Source organism: Balaenoptera ricei, chromosome X (genome assembly GCF_028023285.1).
Source record: "Balaenoptera ricei isolate mBalRic1 chromosome X, mBalRic1.hap2, whole genome shotgun sequence".
In the NCBI taxonomy this organism is placed as follows: domain Eukaryota; kingdom Metazoa; phylum Chordata; class Mammalia; order Artiodactyla; family Balaenopteridae; genus Balaenoptera; species Balaenoptera ricei.
In genome coordinates, this window is record NC_082660.1 from 987,568 (window position 1) to 1,009,230 (window position 21,663).

The 21,663-nt window shown below is 49.4% G+C and overlaps 1 protein-coding gene across 2 annotated transcripts; it reads left to right on the plus strand.

The window, feature by feature from the left end:
- Positions 1-81: 81 nt before the first annotated feature.
- CSF2RA (colony stimulating factor 2 receptor subunit alpha) lies at positions 82-21,192 on the plus strand. Of its 2 annotated transcripts, none has more exons than XM_059910590.1 (12): positions 82-147; positions 7,547-7,654; positions 8,126-8,268; positions 9,252-9,375; positions 12,419-12,548; positions 12,641-12,813; positions 15,070-15,203; positions 15,709-15,738; positions 16,437-16,572; positions 18,123-18,219; positions 20,179-20,260; positions 21,000-21,192. In XM_059910590.1, the coding sequence occupies exons 1-12, from the start codon at positions 111-113 to the stop codon at positions 21,093-21,095; spliced, it is 1,290 nt and encodes a 429-aa protein (XP_059766573.1). In that variant the 5' UTR covers positions 82-110; the 3' UTR covers positions 21,096-21,192. The 2 variants fall into 2 exon arrangements, with proteins under 2 accessions (XP_059766573.1, XP_059766574.1); XM_059910591.1 differs by having other exon boundaries at positions 7,547-7,648.
- Positions 21,193-21,663: the final 471 nt, after the last annotated feature.

A 21,663-nucleotide genomic window follows, 5' to 3' on the forward strand; every position in this document is an offset into this window, starting at 1 on the left:
GAAATCAAGGAGGAAAAAAAAAAGGAAGATATTGAGCTGAAATGTTCTTGTCACGCAATCTGGGCACTCGCTTTCGGACGAGGAAGAGACTTAGTTGTCAGATCGGCCAGATGTGGGAGCGTCAGGCAGCAGCATGGAGGAACGCAGGTTGGCAGGGGCGAGCGTGGTACGGTGGGGCGGTCCGGTCCCCTTGACTCTGGGGTCCTCCAAAGTGTCCAGTCACTAGGGGACCTTTTCCTGCTTCTGTTGCTGCTCTGGGCAGCTGGCACTCCGGGTGGGTGAGAACTTGAGGGTGGGCACTAAAAACTGCTGGGTGAAGGGCACCGAGGTGAAGATGGTGATCAGTGATGGGTACATCCCGTAGCCCGTGAAGCTGCGTTTTAAGGTCTGAATGAGTCCCGGGGGGTCAGCCAGCTTGCAGTGGGAGTTTGTGGAGTTCCCTGTACAAGCCTGTGCCTGGAACGTGGCTTGGATTTAGTCCGAAGGCTCGGGTGGGCCGCCTTCGTGGAGCTGTGTGTCCTGCAGGGCGGTGGCCTGCCCGGGTTACAGGTGCTGCTGAAGAGGGTGGCGTTGCATTCTGTGTCTGTGTGTTGCCCGGTCACAGTGACGCGTGGCACCCCCAGGACCACAGCGAGATCCAAATGCCAGCTTGTGCAAGGGTCACCCATGGACCCACGCCCCCGCAAGGTGTGTCCTGTATGCCTCGAATTTGAGAGATGTTGTTCTGAGACATGGTCTCAGCGCCTTCTTTCCAGCTGACATCTGTGTAAAGCTGAAATCTTGAAAAGAGGAAAGAAAACCCAGCCTGGTGAAAACCAAAAGAAGAGGGAAAGTGGGTACAAAAGGCAAAATATGGCATGATTCCATTTATAGGAGACAACCAGAACGGGCAAATCCACAGAGACAGAAAGTGGGTTCATGGTGTCTGGGGGCTGGGGGGAGGGGGATGCGGAGTGACAGCTCATGGGGACGGGGTCTCCTTTTGGAGGAATGAGAAGTTTCTGGAACCAGATAGAGGTGGTGGATACACAACATTATGAATGTGCTAAACGCCGCTGAGCTGTACGCTTTAAAAGGGCGAATTTTATACCATGTGAATTTTGCCTCGACTTTAAAAAAAATCAAGGCAACAAATAAAGTAAAAGAATGAGATTTCACTGGACTTTGGTCTTCTGGCCACTTCTGCGAGGGTACCAGGAGCTGCCTCATAGGACGGGGGTGAGAATTAAACCAGGTTATGTCTGAACATGATACACCATAGCAGTGATTATCTCATGCTCTGCGTGAATTGTCCTCTGGAGGTTTTCTCACCATCCTCGACCAAGAGCCGGGGGCCGCGATGAACTGATGATTTAAAGCAGCACCTTTGGGTGGATTTCTGTGTCCCTTTGTGGTGTGTGAGAACTTGGTTGGTTTTTTTTAAGTCAAGTTTACAGAAGTTTCTGGTTTTGCCCCATCACAATGAGCAAGAAGCCAAGGGGGGTTCAGTTCAGAGGAAGCTGAATGAGGAACTGCGCTGTAGGGTGTCGATCAGTCTAAGATAGTGTGTATCCTTGGGTACCCGCTGTGTGTCCACCCCCCTCCCCGAGGCAGGTACGATGTGAGGCACTAAGGAGGAGAAAAGGGCGCCCAGGAAGCTGACGGGACAGAGGGCCAGGGGATGAACGCAGGTGCTGTAACCAGAGGACTAAGAAGCTTCAGACTGTGGCCCTTCCGCGCCCTGCCCACGGCCCATCCCCTGTCCTGTTCAGTGAAGCTCAGCTCAAACTGCAAGGGCATTGCACAAATTGCGGATGTGAAAATCAAGGCAAGGCAAGAGTCGCTGTGGGCGTGCACTGACCCAGGAAGGTCCTCTCCCAGAGCCTCTGGGGTGCAGCCGGAGGGTGCCCCGGCCCCAGCACAGAGGATCGGGGACAAGACCCAGAGGAAAGCTGGGTGGTCCAGGGTCCCGTTCGCGGGTGGAGGAAGCTGGGTGCTTTCCCATCGTGGGAGGAAGGCAGGAGATGTCAGTCAGGTGGGGAAGTTGGAACAGGTCTGGTCTGTGGCTTTTATTTCCTCTCCGATAGCAAGTGAGGTCCCAGGGGGCGGGGGGGAGTGGGGGGCAGGAATCTGAGGCTGGGTGCTTGTCTCCAGGTGTGCGGTGGCCCAGGTGTGCACACCTGAAAAAGGGAGTGGGTGGGGTCCTCCATCGTTGGGATCCAGCCAGGAGGCGATGGTGAAGGTTCAGGGAATCTATTTCCTTTCTCCCTCTTTCCCTCCCTTCCTTCCCTCCTCCCTCCCTCCCTTCCTTCCTTCCTTCCCGGCTCCAATAGGTGAGCCAGTCCAGCCTTCGACAGAGGAGGTGGGAAAGGAGGCGCGTTCATGGAAACAGCGCATTAAACGTCGGAGGTGCCGGCGGCTCTTAGCAGAGGCAGCTGGGGTGTGAGGAGAGGGCGTCTGGTGCCTGTGGAGCACCGGCAAGCTTGGGGCCGTCGTGAGCAGGTCCCCGAGAGGGGGTGTCCAGGTGACACCGGGCCGGGGGACTGGGCATGTGAAGGCAGCTGGGGTGAAGGGGAGGGCCTTTGCTGGTGGAGATGGCTCACGGAAGTCGGGAGGTCCCCCTTGTACAATAGATGCCAAAGTCACCCGGAGTGACACAGGCAAAGAGTGGAATGGCGCGGAGGAGTTGGGCCAGCGGTCCGCTGATGGCGGGTCCTGTAGGTCGTCCGAGAGCCTTGGCGGAAGGGGGAGGAGCCCCCTTGGTGCGGCTGGAGCCCAGAAGGGAGACACGAGAACGAGGAGACGGAGGTCCAAGGGGTAGGCGTGCTGGGCATAGTGGGAGGGGCCTCCAAAAAGCAGAGGCAGGACAGGGTTGGACAGAGAAGGAATGAATTAGGGACATGCCGGGAGGAAGGAAGGAAGGCTGGGAGGGAGGGAGGGAAGGAAGAAAGGAAGGAAGGATGGGAGGGAGGGAGGGAGGGAAGGAGGGAAGGAAGGAAGGGAGGGAGGGAGGGAAGGAAGGAAGGGAGGGAGGGAAGGAAGGGAGGGAGGGAAGGAAGAAAGGAAGGAAGGATGGGAGGGAGGGAGGGAGGGAGGGAGGGAAGGAAGGAAGGGAGGGAGGGAGGGAAGGAAGGAAGGGAGGGAGGGAGGGAAGGAGGGAAGGAAGGAAGGGAGGGAGGGAAGGAAGGAAGGGAGGGAGGGAGGGAAGGAAGGAAGGGAGGGAGGGAAGGAAGAAAGGAAGGAAGGATGGGAGGGAGGGAGGGAGGGAAGGAGGGAAGGAAGGAAGGGAGGGAGGGAGGGAAGGAAGGAAGGGAGGGAGGGAGGGAGGGAAGGAGGGAAGGAGGGCAGGAAGAAAGGAAGGAAGGATGGGAGGGAGGGAAGGAAGGAAGGGAGGGAGGGAGGGAGGGAGGAAAGAGGGAGAAAGGAAAGAAAACTTGTGGTCATTTCTTAGGGCAGCCCCCAAGAAACTAAAACACCAAGAGACAGAGGCTGCATTTAGACTAATAGACTCCATAAATCCAAGGAAACTACAGAAAATGTGATCATGCACCATAAAATGCAGAGAGAGAGGGCCCTCAGAGAAAAGATGAAGCGTTACAAGGATGGGATTCCTGGCAGCGCGAAGAGGTGAGGTGTGGCCTGGCAGAACTTAGCGCAAGAGAAGGAAAGCGGTAAGGCCACATTCCAAGTCCCAGCAACACCAAAAAATGAATCACCGCAACCAGAAATACTGCTGGGGACACGGTGAGCAGAGTCGCAGATGCCACGCCTAAACCCAGCCGGAAGACCAGGTGTTTTCTGTGGAGCGTGGCTTTATCGGAACAGAGCATGGTGCTTTTGTAGTACTCTTTTTTTGTAATGTTAATTGACTTTGTGTAAGGCAGCTGTAGGTTTACAGAAACATTAGGTGGAAAGTACAGGGGATTCCTATGTACCCACTTCCCCTACAGATGGTTCCCCTGTGATGGACACCATTCACCAGTGTGGTACATCTCTTACAATTGATGGGGCAAGTTGGACGCATGATTCTTGACTCAAGTTCATAATTTGCATTAGGGGTCAGTCTTGGTGTTGCACATTTTATGGGTGTGGACAAACGTATGATGACCTGTATCCACCATTATATACAGTGTCCTGCAGAGCAGTTTCATTGCTCTGAAAATCCCCTGCGCTCCACTTCTTCATCCCTCTTCCTCTCTTAAGCCCTGGCAACCACTGATCCTTTTACTGTCTGCACAGTTTTGCTTTTTCCAGAATGTCATAGAGCTGGAATCATGCACTACATGCCCTTTTCAGATTGGTTCTTTTACTTAGTCATATGCACTGAAAGTTCCTCCGTGTCTCTCTGTGTACTTACTGCTTCTATGTTTGTTTTGTTCCTAATGACTCTTTTTAATGGTTGCAAAACTCAAGTTTTAAAAAATATTCTAAGATCTCAAAAAATGTGTTAATATCATAAAGGAAACCTGAACCCGCCTTTCTTGTCCCACTCTCCCCAAATCCATTCTGATTAGTAAGAGAGAGTCAGAGCAATAAGACACTAAGCAAAGGGGCTGTAATTTTCCCCAAAGCATCTTTTTTTAAAAAATAAATTTATTTATTTATTTATTTATTTTTGGCTGCATTGGGGCTTCGTTGCTGCGCACGGGCTTTCTCTAATTGTCGCAAGCGGGGGCTACTCTTCGTTGCGGTGCGCGGGCTTCTCATTGAGGTGGCTTCTCTTGTTGCGGAGCATGGGCTCTAGGCGCACGGGCTTCAGTAGTTGTGGCACATGGGCTCAGTAGTTGTGGCGCACGGGCTTCGTTGCTCCGCGGCATGTGGGATCTTCCCGGACCAGGGCTTGAACCTGTGTCCCCTGCATTGGCAGGTGGATTCTTAACCACTGAGCCACCAGGGAAGCCCCCCAAAGCATCTTGTAATCACTGCGATGTGGCAGCCGTGGCTTCATGGTCACCTGAGTCATGCATTCCACATCCTGATCCCCGTATGATCAACAGAAAACATCCCCCAAAGAGGTCCACGTCTGATCCCCCTGTGGTCGACAGAATAACGTCCCCCAAAACACCCATGTCCTAATCCCTAGAAACTTTGGATATGTTACCTTACATGACAGACAGGACTAAGTGAAAAGTACTGAGATGGGGGATTATTCTGGATTATCTGGTTGAGCTCAGTGTCATCCCAAGTGTCCTTATAAGAGAGAGGCAGTGCTGTGATGATGAAGAAGAGGCTGGACTAATGCGCTTTGAAGATGGACGGGGGACCATGCACCCAGGAAGGAGGTGGCTTCCGGAAGCTGGAAAACGCAAGGAAACACATTCCCCTGTAGAGTTTTCACAGGGAACCAGCTCTGCCAATTCCTTGATTTTACCCCAGAGGGACCCTGTCAGACTTCTGATCTCCAGCACTGCAAGAGAGTAAGTTTGTAGTTTTTCAAATGCCAAGTCTGGGGCTTCCCTGGTGGCGCAGTGGTTGAGAATCCGCCTGCCAATGCAGGGGACACGGGTTCGAGCCCTGGTCTGGGAAGATCCCACATGCCACAGAGCAACTGGGCCCGTGAGCCACAACTACTGAGCCTGCGCGTCTGGAGCCCGTGCTCCGCAACAAGAGAGGCCACGATGGAGAGAGGCCCATGCACTGCGATGAAGAGTGGCCCCCGCTTGCCGCAACTAGAGAAAGGCCTTGCACAGAAACGAAGACCCAACACAGCCATAAATAAATAAATAAATAGATAAATAAATAAAGAATCCGCCTGCCAATGCAGGGGACGCGGGTTCGAGCCCTGGTCTGGGAAGATCCCACATGCCGCGGAGCAACTAAGCTGCCTGTGAGCCACAACTACTGAGCCTGCGCGTCTGGAGCCTGTGCTCCGCAACAAGAGAGGCCGCGATAGCGAGAGGCCTGCGCACCGCGATGAAGAGTGGCCCCCGCTTGCCGCAACTAGAGAAAGGCCTCGCACAGAAACGAAGACCCAACACAGCCATAAATAAATAAATAAATAAATAAATAAATAAATAAAGAATCCGCCTGCCAATGCAGGGGACGCGGGTTCGAGCCCTGGTCTGGGAAGATCCCACATGCCGCGGAGCAACTAAGCTGCCTGTGAGCCACAACTACTGAGCCTGCGCTCTAGAGCCCACGAGCCACAACTCCTGAAGCCTGCGCGCCTAGAGCCCGTGCTCTGCAACAAGAGAAGCCACCGCAGCAAGAAGGCCACGCACTGCAATGAAGAGTAGCCCCCGCTCACCGCAACTAGAGAAAGCCCACGTGCAGCAACGAAGACCCAACGCAGCCCAAAATAAATAATATAAATAAAAATAAATTTATAAAAAAATTAAAAAGTAAAACGCTAAGTTTGTGGGAATTTGTTACAGCAGCACAAGGAAAGTAACACAGGCCACAGTTTTCTGGGGGGGCCGGAAAAGCTCCCCGGTTTCCACGCTCTGTGGGGAACTGTACATCCACGTCAGGCTCAGCCCCTACAAACTCATGACGTCTGTCTGATTTTGTGTCTGTCTTTCTGCTCATTTATCAACTTCCCTCATCGGGTGTGAATAATGAAGGGATCGAAGTGTGAAGCAAGCTTGTCAGAGAGAGAGTCTCCTAGCATAAAGATAATATAAATAAGTGACAAAATGTCCTTATGTATCAATATTATCTATAAAATTGTTCATATTCATACAAACATGAACTATTTCTATATAATTCACATTCTATATACAATTTTATACGAAGATATATATTATAAATGAAGAGATAGATTTTATAAATAATGCATAGGGGAATTATATAATAATGTATATATGTATATAAATGGCTTATATTTTCTTTACATACACCATCCCTGCTATTCTGTTCCCACCTTCAGCAGCTGTTCCAGGGGCTATACCTGCTTTTAGCACAGTCTGCTCTGGGGAAGTAATCCACTCAAGCTGTAAAATGTGTATCCAGCGCCCTGATACCCATATGCTGGGGATGCATTTCTGGGGATAGAGAAACAGCTATGGCTGGGGGCTTACAGTCTCTTAGGGCCGAGAGAGAGACGCTGCACGGAGGGATTCCCACCCACAGACTCTGGTAACCACGTTGGAGGCTCAGGCTTTGGGTTTCCCCAAATGCACTACATGGAGGGACCCTCATCCTCAGGCTCTGGGGAAAGGATGCGGAAGAGTCCGGTGGAGGGTCTCCCACTGCATGAAGCAACCCCACCCTCGGGCGCGGTACATGGCCTTTCATTGCCTTTGACTTGGGGGCTATCCCCCCACCCCCCGACCCCTGCCACCAGGTTACAGACCAGGCAGGTGGGCACCTTGCCCGAAGTGATTCAGAGGGTAACAGGGAAGACTGGACCTGGTGCTCGGGCTTGAGGACAGGCTCTCGGTTCTGGGGCCACCTTACTGAAGCCTGAGGACCCTCTGCGGCCCGCAGTGACCCAGGCTGGCCAGGTCACCATGCTGACCGTCCCCCTGGAGAGAGTCCTGTGTTTTTCCCCTGGACATCCCCCCAGGGAAACGTCACTGGTCGGCATGTCAAGACCGCCATGATAGCTGATTTTCTCTTCCCCCAGCACGTCCACATCCTTTGGGCAGCCCCACGTGTGCCCTGGCGATGGCCGCTCTGCTCTCCACGCTGCCGGTGCCCTCATTCCTCCTGACCCAGGAGCACCGGGGTAAACGTACGAATGTGCTTGACCTCCTCCTGCTGCCCCCATTCCCGTGACCCTGGGTTCTGGGGGACACATCCCAATGCCTGCATCTAATTTCATTTTATCCTCGTACGCAACGGTCAACCGGCATCACACCTCCTGCCGTGCTCACCCCTGCTGGTGATGTGAATGCTCCTCCACCCATTCTGCAGGCACAGGTGATGGTGGCCGGCGCCCTCTGCTATGGCAGGATCTGAATCAGTAGCCTTTGCTCCCTCCTGCTTGGTTGGTCTTGGTTTATTTCCACAGTAGACATCTCCCCTTGCAGAAAGGGCAGGAAGGAGAGGTGGGAAAGGGGTAGGGGGTGATGAGGTTGTGAGGGGGTGGGGGGACAGTGAATCCCAGCCCTGATCCCTGCTCACAAGACGTGAGACGCGTTGGTTAAGGGAGAATGGAGACGGGAGGAGAGTAGTTTCTGACTCCTGAGGCTGTATGTTTCAGATCTTCCAACCGTGGAACAGAACTCCAGCCTAAACATGAAGTTTGACCCAAAGACGACAAAATTAACTTGGGACTGCCAGGAAAACGCTACCTACGGGGAATGTGTGTTGATTCACAAGGAGAAGGGACAGATTAAAAAAAAGGTAAGATGGATTGGGTGTGCTCAATCACTGTTCTTTGTGGAGCTCTCGTCAAGCAGGACAAATAAAAAACATACGCGTGACATTGGGACGCATCACACACTCACGGTTCGAAGTGCACCAGCAAAGTGGTGCTTGTGTCTAAGATGTGCCCACTGGGCTGATTCCCTGAGGGAACCCATTCCTCCCTCAGGCCTCCCTATTCCAATTAGCCTGGGGGCTCCTGGCTGCCTGCAATGGCAGCTTTTTGCTCAGCTGGTCCACCTGCAAGACTTAATCCTGAGAAAGAAATAGCATTAGCTCTGCCTGTTCAATGGAAATAAAGTAAACAGACTGACTTGGATACAATGTAAACGTGACACCTGTGAGAGAATGGTGGGTATGAGATAGGACAAGAAAAGTCAATCCCGTAAAAGAGGGTGTGAAGTTCCCATACAGTTTAAAGGGATGAGGGCTTTCACATTAAAAGGTGAGCTCTGGGACTTCCCTGGGGGCACAGCGGTTAAGAATCCGCCTGCCAATGCAGGGGACACGGGTTCAATCCCTGATCCAGGAAGATCCCACATGCCGCAGAGCAACTAAGCCCGTGCGCCACAACTACTGAGCCTGCATGCCACAACTGCTGAAGCCCACGCGCCTAGGGCCTGTGCTCTACAAGAGAAGCCACCGCAGTGAGAAGCCCGCGCACCGCAACGAAGAGTAGCCCCCACTCGCCGCAACTAGAGAAAGCCCGCACGCAGCAACGAAGACCCAACGCGGCCAAACATAAATAAATAAAATAAATAAATTTATTTTAAAAAAAAAAAGGTGAGCTCTATTCTGGCCTTCTGAACGCTGTTAGTTGGCGTCTTCCCAAAGAAGGTACCTGGGGGAGATGTCACAGAAGGAGGTAGATGTCATCACAGGGTCAGGGTAGGAGCAAACGACATCAGGATGAAACGAAAGAAGCCTGGTTCTTAATTCACTGACTGATGACATCCTTTCAGGTGAAAGACAAGGAATGTCAGTGCACCTTTCAGGACTGTTCTCTCCATGGGGGAGTCACGCTCACTGTCGAAGTAAATATCAACCAAAGACGAATTTCAGAAACACTGGTCTACCTGAACCCAGGTAGGGAAAACATGGTGGGCATCCTTCGGCTCCCCATGAACATCAGGACACATTCCCCTGCTTTTCTCTGCTGTGTGGAGATAGAATTGACACACAGGAATTGCATATATTTAAGATGTCCATTTGGTGGGTTGTTTTTTTTTTTTTTAATCTTTTTGGCCATGCTGCACAGCTTGTGGGATCTTAGTTCCCAAACCAGGGATTGAACCTGGGCCCTCAGCAGTGAGAACGCAGAGTCCTAACCACTGGACCCCCAGGGAATTCCCACATTTGGTGTTTTGATGTACTTATACTTTGTGAAATGATTACCACAACTGAGCTATTAACGTATCCATCCTGTCACGTAGTTTTTTTTTGTTTTTGTTTTTTTTGTGGTGAGAACCCTGGAGATCTACTCTCTTAGTGAATTTCAAGTGAACAATCCAGTATTTTAACTATAGTCACTATGTTGTGCGTTAGATTCCTGGAACTTACTCATCTTATAGCTGGATATTTGTATCTTTTGACGAACATCTTCCCATTTCCCCCACCCTCCCCAGCCCCTGGAACCTCCATTCTATTCTGTGTTTCTATGAGTTTTCTTTAGATTCCACATATAAGTGAATCATATAGTATTTGTCTCTCTCTGTCTGACTTATTTCACTTAGCATAATACCCCCCAGGTCCATCCATGTTGTTGCAAATGGCAGAATTTCCTCCCTTTAGTGGCTGAATAATATTCCTCTGTGTGTGTGTGTGTGTGTGTGTGTGTGTGTGTGTGTCACATCTTCTTTATTCATTCATCTGTCCACACAGACAGTTTATTTCCATATCTTGGCTTTTGTGACTAATTCTGCAGTGAACATGGGGACACAGATATCTCTTCGAGATCCAGATTTTATTTCCATGGAACATACACTCATAAAAAGGATCTCTGGATCATATGGTAGTTCCATTTTTAATTTTGGGGGGAATCACCACACTGTTTCCCATAGTGGCTGCACAAATTTACATCCCCACCAACAGTGCACAAGGATTGCCTTTTCTCCACATCCTTGCCAACACTTGTTATTTCTTGTCTTTTTGATGAGAGCCATTCTGACAGGTGTGAGGTGATACCTCATTGTGGTTTTAATTTGCATTTCCCTGACAATTACTGATGTTGAGCATCTTTTTAGGTACCTGTTGGACATTTGGATGTCTTCTTTGGAAAAACGTCTATTCAGATCCTTTGACTGTTTTTTAATCAGATTATTTGTTTTTTAAAAATTTGTTTTTTGCTATTGGGTTGCTTGAACTCTTTATATATTTTGGTTATTAACTCCTTATCAGATACATATGGTTTGCAAACATTTTCTCCCATTCCTAGGTTGGCTTTTCGCTGTGTTGATTGTTTCCTTTGCTGTGCAGAAGTGTTTAGTTTGATCCAATTCTAGTTTTCTACTTTTGTTTTTGTTGCCTGTGCTTTTGGTGTTAAATCCAAAAAATCATTGCCAAGACCGATGTCAAGATGTTCTTTCCCTATGTTTTCTTCTAGGAGTTTTACAGTTTCAGGTCTTATATTTAAGTCCTTAATCCATTTTGACTTGATTTCTGTATGTGGTGTGGGATAAGGACCCAATTTCATTCTTCTGCATGTGGATATGCAGTTGTCCCGTCATCATTTAGTAAAGACACTAATCCTTTCTCCCTGGTGTGTTCTTGGCAGGTTTATCAAATATCAGTACACCATAAGTGTGGGGATTTATTTCTGGGATCTCTAATCTGTTTCAGTTATCTCTATGTCTACTTTTATGCCATCAGAGTACAGTTTTAATTACTGTAGCTTTGTAATATATCTTGGGATCAGGCAACATGAGGCTTCCAGCTTTGTTCTTCTTGCTCAAGATGGTTTCCGCTATTTGGAGTCTTGTGGTTCCATACGAATCTTAGGACTGTTTTTTCTTTTTCTTTAAAGAATGTCATTGGGGTTTTAATAGGGGTCACATTGATCTATAGATCACTTTGGGTAGTATGGACATTTTAACACTATTAATTCTTTCAGTCCATTAACACAGGGTGTCTTTCCGTTTATCTGAGTCTTCTTTCATTTCCTTCATCAATATCTTATAACATTGAACTTACAAGCCTTTCAACTCCTTGGTTAAGTGTATTCCTAAGTACTTTATTCTTTTTGTTGCTATTGTAAATGAGGTTTTTTTTCTTAATTTCTTTTTCAGCTATGTCATTGCTACTGTGTGGAAATGCCACTGATTTGTGTATGTTGATTTTGTATCCTGCAACTTTACTAAATGTATTAGTTTCAATATTTTTTTTGTTTAGTCTTTAGGGTTTTCTACATATATGATCATATCATCTGCAAGCAGAGATCATCTTACTTCTTTCTTTCTGATTTGAATAACGTTATTTCTTTTTCTTGTCTAATTGCTCTGGCTAGGACTTCAGGTACTATGTTGAACAGGAGTGGTGAGAGTGGGCATCCTTGTCTTGTACAGGATCTTAGAGGAAACGCTTTCAGTTTTTCTCAATTGAGTATGACATTAGCTGTGGGATTTTCATATTTGGCCTTCATTGTGCTGAAGTAAATCCTTTTTATACCTATTTTGTTGAGAGTTTTTATGCTGAATCGATGTTGAATTTTGTCAAACACTTTTTCTGCATCCATTGAGATGATTATGTGGTTTATCTCTTTCACTCTCTTAATGTGGTGCATCACGTTGATTGATTTGCGTATGTTGAATCATTCTTACATCCAAGGGATAAATTTGACTTTTAACGTGCTGTTGGATATGGTTTGCTAACATCTTGTTGGGGATTTTTACATCTATGCTTATTAGGGTTATTGGCCTGTAATTTTCTTTTCTTGTGTCTCTGTCTGGCTTTGGTATCAGAGTGATGAGTGATGCTGACCTCATAAAATGAGTTTAGAAGTGTTCCCTCTTCTTCTCTTTTTGGGAAGAGTTTGAGAAGAATTGGTATTGATTCTTCTTTGAACCATGAAGCCGTCCGGTCCATCCCCCTTTAAACTCCATGTACAAATTATTTTGTTTCTGCCTCTTCCCAGGTGGGGAGGGCACAGCTGCCCAAAACTTCTCCTGTCTTATCTACAATGCGGATTTCATGAACTGCACCTGGGCCAAGGGCCAAGCAGCGCCCAATGACGTTCAATATTTTTTGTATATAAGAGACTCAAAGTAAGTGTTGACCTCATGTAGACAACCCTGAGAAATACAGTGAAGAAAGAAATATGCCCTGATTGTTCTCTGAACACTTTGGAATCTTACAGGAAAAAAATCGAAAGAGAATGTCCTCGTTACCTAAAAGACTCGGGAACCCATGTGGGATGTCACCTCCAAGACCTCTCCGGATTAACTTCGTACAGTTACTTCCTGGTTAACGGTACCAGCCAAGAAACAGGAATCCAGTTCTTCGATTCGGTTTTGTTGTTAAAAGAAATAGGTGAGAGCAACCACCTGTGATTTAACCACTGCCTAGTAGGTCCGACAGAATTTGCGTTGAAATCTGCGTAAGTTTCCTGGAGATGCTGTAACAAATGATCACAAACTGGGAGGCTGAAAACAATGGAAATGTATTCTCTTGCAGTTCTGGAGGCCAGAAATCCAAAATCAAGGCATTGGCAGGGTTGGTTCCTTCTGGACTGTCTGAAAGAACTTCTGCTCCCATGCCTCTTTCCTAGCTTCTGGTGATGGCCAGGAGTCCTTGGCTTATGGATGCATCATTTCAATCTCTGTCCACATGTCCGTCTTCCTGGTATATCACAAATCTCCCTTCCTTCCTTTTATACAGACACCAGTCATTGGATTTAGGGCTCATCTTATCCAGAATGACCTCATCTCAAGATCCTTAATTACTCAATCAAACATGTCCACAAAGTAGAGAGACAGCCACCCGAGAAGAGCAGGCATGGTAGCTCCACACCCTTTGCCCATGCCTTGCCCAATGCATCGCTTCTGTTTGGCTGCTCCTGAGTTATGTCCTTTTATCGTGAAACAGTCATCTAGTAAGTAAAATGTTTCCTGAGTTCTGTGAGCTTCTCCTGCAAATTAATCAAACCCACGGAGGAGGTCAGGGGAATCTTTGATCTATAGCAGGTCAGTTGGAAGCACAGGTGATGACCTGGACTTGGGATTGACATCTGAAATGGGAGGACTGAGCCCTTCACCTGTGGAATCTGACGCTATCTCCAGGTAGATAGTGTCAGAATTGAGTTGAATTGTAGGACACCCAGCTGGTGTCAGAGAATTGCTTGGTGGTGTTGGGGGTCGGAGGGAAGTCCCACACATCAGAACTGGGTGCAGAATCCTAAGTCCAGATCACAACGATAGGCCAGAGGAGTTATATCCCTTACTTTGTTCTGAGCTGGAAAATCCAGTGTAAGTATCCTAGGGATAGAGCATCTCATCTCTAAAGTTAAAGATAATCAGATCTACTCAATGTGGATGTGGAGTCCATGAGATTCACAGTCACAAGAGAAGCTTCGCACAGCCAAGCTGTCCAAACAGACCTTCAAAGGTTCCAACAACAGAGTTGAGTGTCAGCTTTTAGAATGGAACAGATGCCCGTCAAAATGCAGTCATATACAGAACTCCCATCCTGTTGATTGCTGGCATGCACCGTCATGGGGTCACTGTTTCAATATCTGTTCAATGGTGAAGGACACTGAAGTTCCTTGACCTTTTCAAACATGCATCATCTCCCCCAGTTGGAAGCCATGACTTTGCTAGCTCCATGTGGACCCAATTCCTCCAAGCCCCCATCTTTCCCTCCTTCCCTCCCTTTGGGTAACCTGCTACAAGGACAAGTGTACACCCAGTTGAATCTACCCAGATGCCACCTCCTTTTTCTCTCCTTAGACTCTGACAGTCCAAGCCCCTCCACCCATCCTGGACCACTGTGAATTCACTTCTTCTTCTTTTTTTTTGCCAGCTCTTTCTCTTCTTTCTAGCGCTCTGCTCCAGGCTGGTCTCTTGAAGATACTCCCGTATGCCAAACAATGTCTTCTCTTGAACGCCAGCCCCCTCTTTCTACCTGCAGGCTCCCTGATCCCATAGGATAGTCCAGGCCTCTTAAGGCTAAAGACATCTCAAACCAGCCTCTCTCCTGCCCTCCAAACCCATCACCACCTACCTCCCCAGGTCTTCTTTTTAAAAAATTTTATTTATTTTTGGCTGCGTTGGGTCTTCGTTGCTGCACGCGAGCTTTCTCTAGTTGCAGGGGCTACTCTTTGTTATGGCGCACGGGCTACTCATTGCGGTGGCTTCTCTTGTTGTGGAGCACGGGCTGTAGGCATGCGGGCTTCAGTAGTTGTGGTGCACGGACTTCAGTAGTTGTGGCTCACAGGCTCTAGAGCACAGGCTCAGTAACTGTGGCTCACGGGCTTAGTTGCTCTGCGGCATGTGGGATCTTCCCAGACCAGGGCTCGAACCTGTGTCCCATGCATCAGCAGGCGGATTCTTAACCACTGCGCCACCAGGGAAGTCTCCCCAGTTCTTCTTGAACCCAAACTTCCTCCCTTCTGCACATGGCGGCCTGATGATTCATCATCTTCCTCAAGAGCCAACACTCAGACCCACCCCTGCCCCCTGGTGACCTTGGGGAGCTACCATCAATGTTGGGAAGGCAGAACTGGGTCTCCTCTCTGTGGTCCAGGGGAAGCATTCTGGATTAGAGGTGTCTGCTGGGTTCTCATTACAGAGCAATACAACCCACCCAACAATATCACCGTGTACTGCAACGAATCACACTGCTTCATCCAGTGGGAAAAGCCCAGGACCCGGAAAACACTGTCCATCAGGGAGTTCCAGTACCAGCTGGACATCCAGAGACAGGTGAGTGGGCACTGCTCCAAGCGGGGCACCACGCCTCAAGAAGCTTGGCAGCCAACCCATGACCCACCGTGAGGACCTGGGGCACATGAGGTGGGCTCAGAATGGGTGAACATCTGGGAAAATTCAGGGTCTGCTCCAAGCCCACCTGGACCCAGTGTAGACAAGGAGGAACCCTCTCCCTATGTCCACCTGGACCCAGTGTAGACAAGGAGGAGCCTTTGCTCCAAGCCCACCTGAATTCTTATTAGGATCCATTTCCAGCTGAGGTTCTAGAAGGAGCCATGAACAGGGGCACCCTTCCTCCTGTGGACATGTTGCATCCTTCCGTGTGGGGTCCACTGCAGGTTAGGGGGGACAGAAGGAGCTCAACCCTTTGTTGGGGCCTGACTGTTTCGGTTTTTCCTGACTGCACTCAGAGGGGGAGATTGGATGAGACCTGGGAAAAACCTTCAAAATGGAGAGAAGTAAACATTCTATTTTGGTTTTGGTTTTTTTTTTTTTCTAGAGTAATACTGGAAGCAGTAGAAATCAACTGGTGAGTTACAACTCTGACCCCAAATATCACCCTTGTAGCTTAAGTGTACAATGTTGGGCAATGGACACATGCCAACTGCAAACTTGGTCCAGCGGTGGCCAGGATGGGGACGGGGTGAAAACCAGAGGATGGAGGTTCCCTAGAGTACCGTCCAGTCAGTGATATAGGGGCACCCCCCAGTAGCCCCCTGGATGGGGTCTCCCTCTTCTATCCATGTTGGTCGAGGAAATATTCCTTGGAGTGTCAAGGAGATGATGTCTTCTTCCAAAATTCCTCTCGAGGTTGATCATCAAAGTACTTTTTGTTGGTCTTTTCTAAGTTTCACCACCACTCTGACCTCAGTGTCTTCCTCTGTCCGATGAGGAAGTTGAACTTGGTCCTCTTAACATCCTTTACAGGGGCATTATCCATCCATGGGTCGGTTCATACCCACTGTAGCTCTTGAATCATTTCTGCATCTATATTTATGATCCTAGCAACCCCAGGAGTGGTTACTCGGAAAATGGCAGAATCACTCATTGTCATTATTCCCTTAAGCATTCCTCCCAAGTCCTCAGGACGTAAAGTACCACATTCATGCCCAGATTGGGAGAGTGTGGCTTTGAATCTTTCACTTCAGTTGGGCAACTGAAAAGACACCCGCACTCTGTTTCTCAACACAGGCAACAACTCTGTCTAACTTTCTGTTTTCTCCAAAGATAGTGGTGTCTGGTGACTCGGGGAATAAATACAGCTTTCCGAGACCGGGGCTCAGAGCCAAACATACCGTGAAGATCAGGACGGCAGATGCCCGGAAAGCCCACTGGGGTGCCTGGAGCCAGCCAGCTGAGTTTGGTACGTGTCCCAAGATCATCACTGGACAGATCCTGGCATCCTGAATTCACCTCTGAGCCATTCTGGGAGGGGTTCCTGCCCACGGGCCCCTGCGACACTGTTCCCCTGGCAACAGCAACGGCTAGTGAGAGGGACCCTTTAAGAATAACTAAGAGCCTTCCTGAGCCTCCGCCCCGCCAGGAAATGACCCATCCCTCCTGGTCACGCCAAACAGCCATCCAGGTCCACCTCTGGTCAGGATACAGCTCACATCCAAACTGGCTCTGTTTCTTTCTAATCAGGGGAGGGCTAGCCTGACAGATTTTACTGCCTTCCTCCTTCTAACTTTGATTAGTTGGCAGGAATCTAATGGTTTGGCCCTAAAGCCGATCTGATACTTAAGAGTCTACCTTCCCTTACATCCAGTCTCAAACACCTTCAGTGTTTTAGCAAGCATAGTATGCATACGTTTGTTTTTTTTTTTTTCTGATCCAAGATCAATGCCTTTGATGCCTGCCGGTGTAGAATTTATGAAATGAAATAAGGATTCAGCAATATTTCATAAGCTGGAAGGGACAGCTGAGTACAATAAGGAATCGATTTGCCATCTTGCATTTGTCAGTGGGTTCTTAGCCGTGACACCAAAAGCAGGAATGATAAAAGAAAAAAATAGGTAAACCGGACTTCATCAAACATGAAAACTCTTGTGCATCAAAGGACACGCTCAAGACAGTGAAAAGACAACCCATGAAAGGGGAGAAGATATTTCAAATCGTTTGATAAGGGCCAAGCCTCCAAAGCATATAAAGTATTCTGAGAAGCCAAGAACAAAGACACTGACAACCCACTTTAAAAATGGGTTTAAAATATGGTCCCCCCCACCACCACCAAAAAAATAATAACAGACAAAAAGAATAGACTTTTCCCGGAATAGAGTTCTAAACAGACTTGGCTGACTTCCATGTGACTTTTTGGTCTCACTTCCCCTCTGGAATATGCACTTTTGACAATTAACATATTGCTTTAAAACACAACAACAACAGCTTTGTGTAATAGGTCACATTTCATCTGTTCATATTGAAAAATCTCACAGTGGCGGCCCCTCGATCATGTTACAAGGATCCTGAGAGAATTGGGGTTTCTCACTGGGTTTTTAAATATTCACAGACCAAATGTGCCCTGTTAGAAAAATAATGTACTGTAAAGAGTACTTATTCTAAATGGCACGCGAAATTAAAGCTTAAGAATAGATGGGACGTGATTTTGTTTAAAACCGTATGCCTGGAAATGTGTATTCATCTTTTTTTGGTCCGTTTTTAAATTGAATTCTCGGTCTTTGGGTTGCTGTGTCTTAAAATCGCTTTATGTGTTTTGGACGTGACCCCGGGGTCGTGTTGTCTCACGAACATCTTTTTGTGAAAGTTGCAGGACTGGGTCCTTTCTCTAGATGTCCGTCCTGCTCTGGGCGTGTCTCCCCCTCCGCGAGCTAGTGAGGACAGCAGCTGGCTGAGTGGTGACACCGCATACCCCGGCCCCCGGCGCACTTGGCGTGTTCCCCTCTCTCCCCCCAGGCTCTGCAGAACCAGAGTCCAGCCTGGTGCATATCTACCTGCTGGTGGTCCTGGGGACCCTCGTCTGTGGCCTGACCGTCAGCTGCCTTTTCAAAAGGTAACCCCAGGTCGTCCTAGTTGAGCATCCCCGTGGTCAGCGGAGGGGGCCGGTGTTTATTCCAAAGGCAGCCCCAATCGGCTGGCAAAAAAGAGAGGGCAGCCTGCAAACACCCCAGGCAGTCCCAGCAGCCAATTGGCGTGTGGGTTTTCTGGAGGAAAACTTGTCTGGAAAAAGGGAAGGAAGTTGGAGAGATGGAAAAACGCACAGGAGAGAAACAGCTCTGATACTCTGTCTGTCAGTGGCAGGCGAGCTGGCAACCAACACGGGCCTCATCCTGCCCCCAGACTCCTGCCGGACACTCCTCACAGCTCTGCTGTGCTCAAAGTTCTGCCTGCCTTCAGCCCCTTGGAGCTTCTGGAATTCTCAGAATGTCTCTCCTCCTCTGACTTTCATTTCCCCCAGCACAGGTTATTCAGCCCCGACTCCCAGACCACTGCAATCAGCCTGTCCGCGGGCACCTCTGCAGTCCCTGTTGTGTGACCCTGGCATCACGCAGGGTCTGTGGCCACCAGGCAAATGCTTTGCAATGAAGCATGAACATGCAGACTAAAGTTGCGTGCGTATGGCATGACGCACTCTGCAAAGCATGGGGAGATTTTGCACCTGGGGAGCCTCCTGCAGGATGTGGGGATGCTGTGGGCGTCCACCTGCGGCCCCTGTCCTGTTTGGGCATCCTGTGCTAAATGTCCCCCAGGACCAGGCGAGACACTGGTCTGCCCTGTGAAAGCAACTGCGAGGCACCCCTGTTCCCAGGGACACTGGACCTGGGAGCAAAGAGGCGTTTGGGCAGCCCGGCCGCTGGCTGAGGTGACAGGGACAGATCTCATGCCTTACACGGAAGACTTATCTTAAAGAAAAGCTGTGTGAGTTTCCTGTAGCTGCCAGAACCAGTCACCACAAGCCAGAGGCTTCAAACAACATCCTCCCCCATCCTGGAGACCAGATGTCTGAGGTCAGGGTGTGGACAGGGCTGAGCTCCGGGTGTGGACAGGGCTGAGCTCCCTCCGGAGGCTCCAGGGGAGGGTCCTTCCCACTTCTTCCAGCTTCTGGGGGCTCCAGGCGTCCCTGGGCTTGTGGCCGCATCCCTCCCATCTCTGCCTCTGTCTTCCTGGGGCTTCTCCTCTGTGTCTGGGTCTCTCCTCTTCTGTCTCTTAGAAGGACCCTGTCATTGGATGTAGGGCCACCCTCATCCAGGAGGACCTCATCTCAGACCCTTCACTATATCACATCTGCAAAGACCCTGTTTCCAAATAAACTCCCGTTCCCAGGTTTCAGGGGTCAGGATGAGTTGAATATATTTGGAGGCTACCTTTCAGCTCGGTACAACCTCTCCTGATGATGCCACAGGATTGGAGGTACCATTCGTGTGGTGAGAAAGAAAATAAACGCCCCTGTGAACGTGCAGCAGGATTGGGTTGCTGCGGGACCATGGAATATGCTGGCTAAAAGATAGCATTGAAAATACGTGACATCAACAGAAGACGGCCCAATCTGGAACCGTGGGCTTCAAGGTTGGATAAGCCTCCTGGTCTTTAAACACCAGAGACCCCAGACTCCTCCAAGCTGCCGGAGACTGGACACGTCCCCCACTCCCATCCCTGTGCCCAAGGGAGTGAGTGAAGGTTCTAGAAAGGCCCTCACAGAGTCTATCATTTTCTCCATGATCTAAGCCTGGAGTTGGTCCTTCTGTGATTCTTTTTTTTTTTTTTATTTTTATTTATTTATTTATTTATTTATGGCTGTGTTGGGTCTTCGTTTCTGTGCGAGGGCTTTCTCCAGTTGCGGCAAGCGGGGGCCACTCTTCATCACGGCCTTCTGTGATTCTTAAAGGAAATTGTTCTGAAGAAATGAGCCTGGATGGCGTGTTTGCACGTGACATGACAACATGCCCCCTTTGGGTGCAAGAAGGAAATTGGGCATCTAGGTCTTTTCTTCACACATTTCTTGTCTCACCAGGTTCCTAGGGACGCACAGGTTATTCCCGCCAATTCCACGGATCAAAGATAAATTGAACGATAACCCTCAAATCGACCACCAGGTACATATGTGGTGGGGGGCAAACCAGGATGGAGAAGAGGGACCAGGGAGCCCAGAATCTCAACTGTGTCCACCCAAAGGGGTCCACAGGACGTGGCTGCCATCCCGTGTCCAGCTCACTGGCCTTCTTCAGGGGTCAGGGACTGGGGTTTTACCTGCGAGCTGTGTCTGGGGAAACTGGGGGAAGAAGGAGGAGAAGGAGAGAAGGAAGATGGGGAGGGAGAAAGAGAGAGGTAGAGACAGACTGAAAGGGGTCTGACCAGATCTCCGGGAGGGGACAGCTCCCAGAGAGGATGAAAAAGGACAAGGGACAAGGGAGACCCCCATATGTGAGACCCCCCCCTTGGGTGCACCCGTCACATCTGCCTCTCCATGGGGCGGGGGCTACATCTACCTACTCTGCTGTCTGGCATCATATCCCCCAGCTCTCAGCTTGCTCACTCACCCCCAGTCTTGAGCTGGGCACCTCTCCTCTCAGGAGCACCGACCCACACCCTCTCCGGTTCCCTGGGACCTCCAGGGGCCCGCACACCCCAGGGGGCCAGGACGAGCCACCTCCCGCTCCCCTTGAGCTCCGGGTGGCCCTAGCATGTGTGGTACCCTAGGCTCACATGTCCCTCCCACAAGCTCATCTGCCAGCTGCAAGGTCTGACGCAGAGACCCGTGTCCGATTTCTAGCTAAACCCCCCCATGGCCACTGCTTACGGGGCTCCTGACACCCCCATCCTTCTCCCCATCAGATCCTCTGGGAGAAATTGACACATGATGTGGGAAAAGGTGACAAGGAAGAGGTCTTAGCCGTGGAAGAAGTCACAGAAGCCCCAGCGAACGCGTGAATTCCAGATGTCTGCATCCCCAGGACTTTCTGGAAGTTGTTGGTTTTTTTACAATTTCTTTTAATGTTTTTTCAATGTTTTGCTTAATTTTTTTGAATGTAGCTTTTTAAAATTATTTTGAGCATTTTTCTAGCTTTCTGTTTTGTTTTGTTTTGTTTTTTTACTCTAAAAAATAATGTGATGTTTTGCAAAGATGCTTTTGTAGCTGGAGGGATGGTTCGGGGCCCGAGGATCCTGACCACGTAATGCGCGTTCCAGCTCCTCCAGGGAAACACCAGCCCTTCCTCACAGCGAGGGGTCCGAGCCGCTGCTGGCCGCTGGGGCTGGGATGAGGGTCTGTGCCGCCGCCCGCTTCCACTGGCAGAAGATTCACATCCTCTTTTTTTCTCTACTGGCTGCAGTGTAGAAACGAATGACTTTCCAGTGGCTGCTCTAACAGGACCACAATTCCTGAGTCGACACAGTGGGAGCTTACTCGTTATAGCTTGTAAGCCCTCCTGCCTGCTTCTTATAGGGATGCTTGTGGATTATGTCACACCCACCTGGGTAATCCAGGACCAAGTCCCCA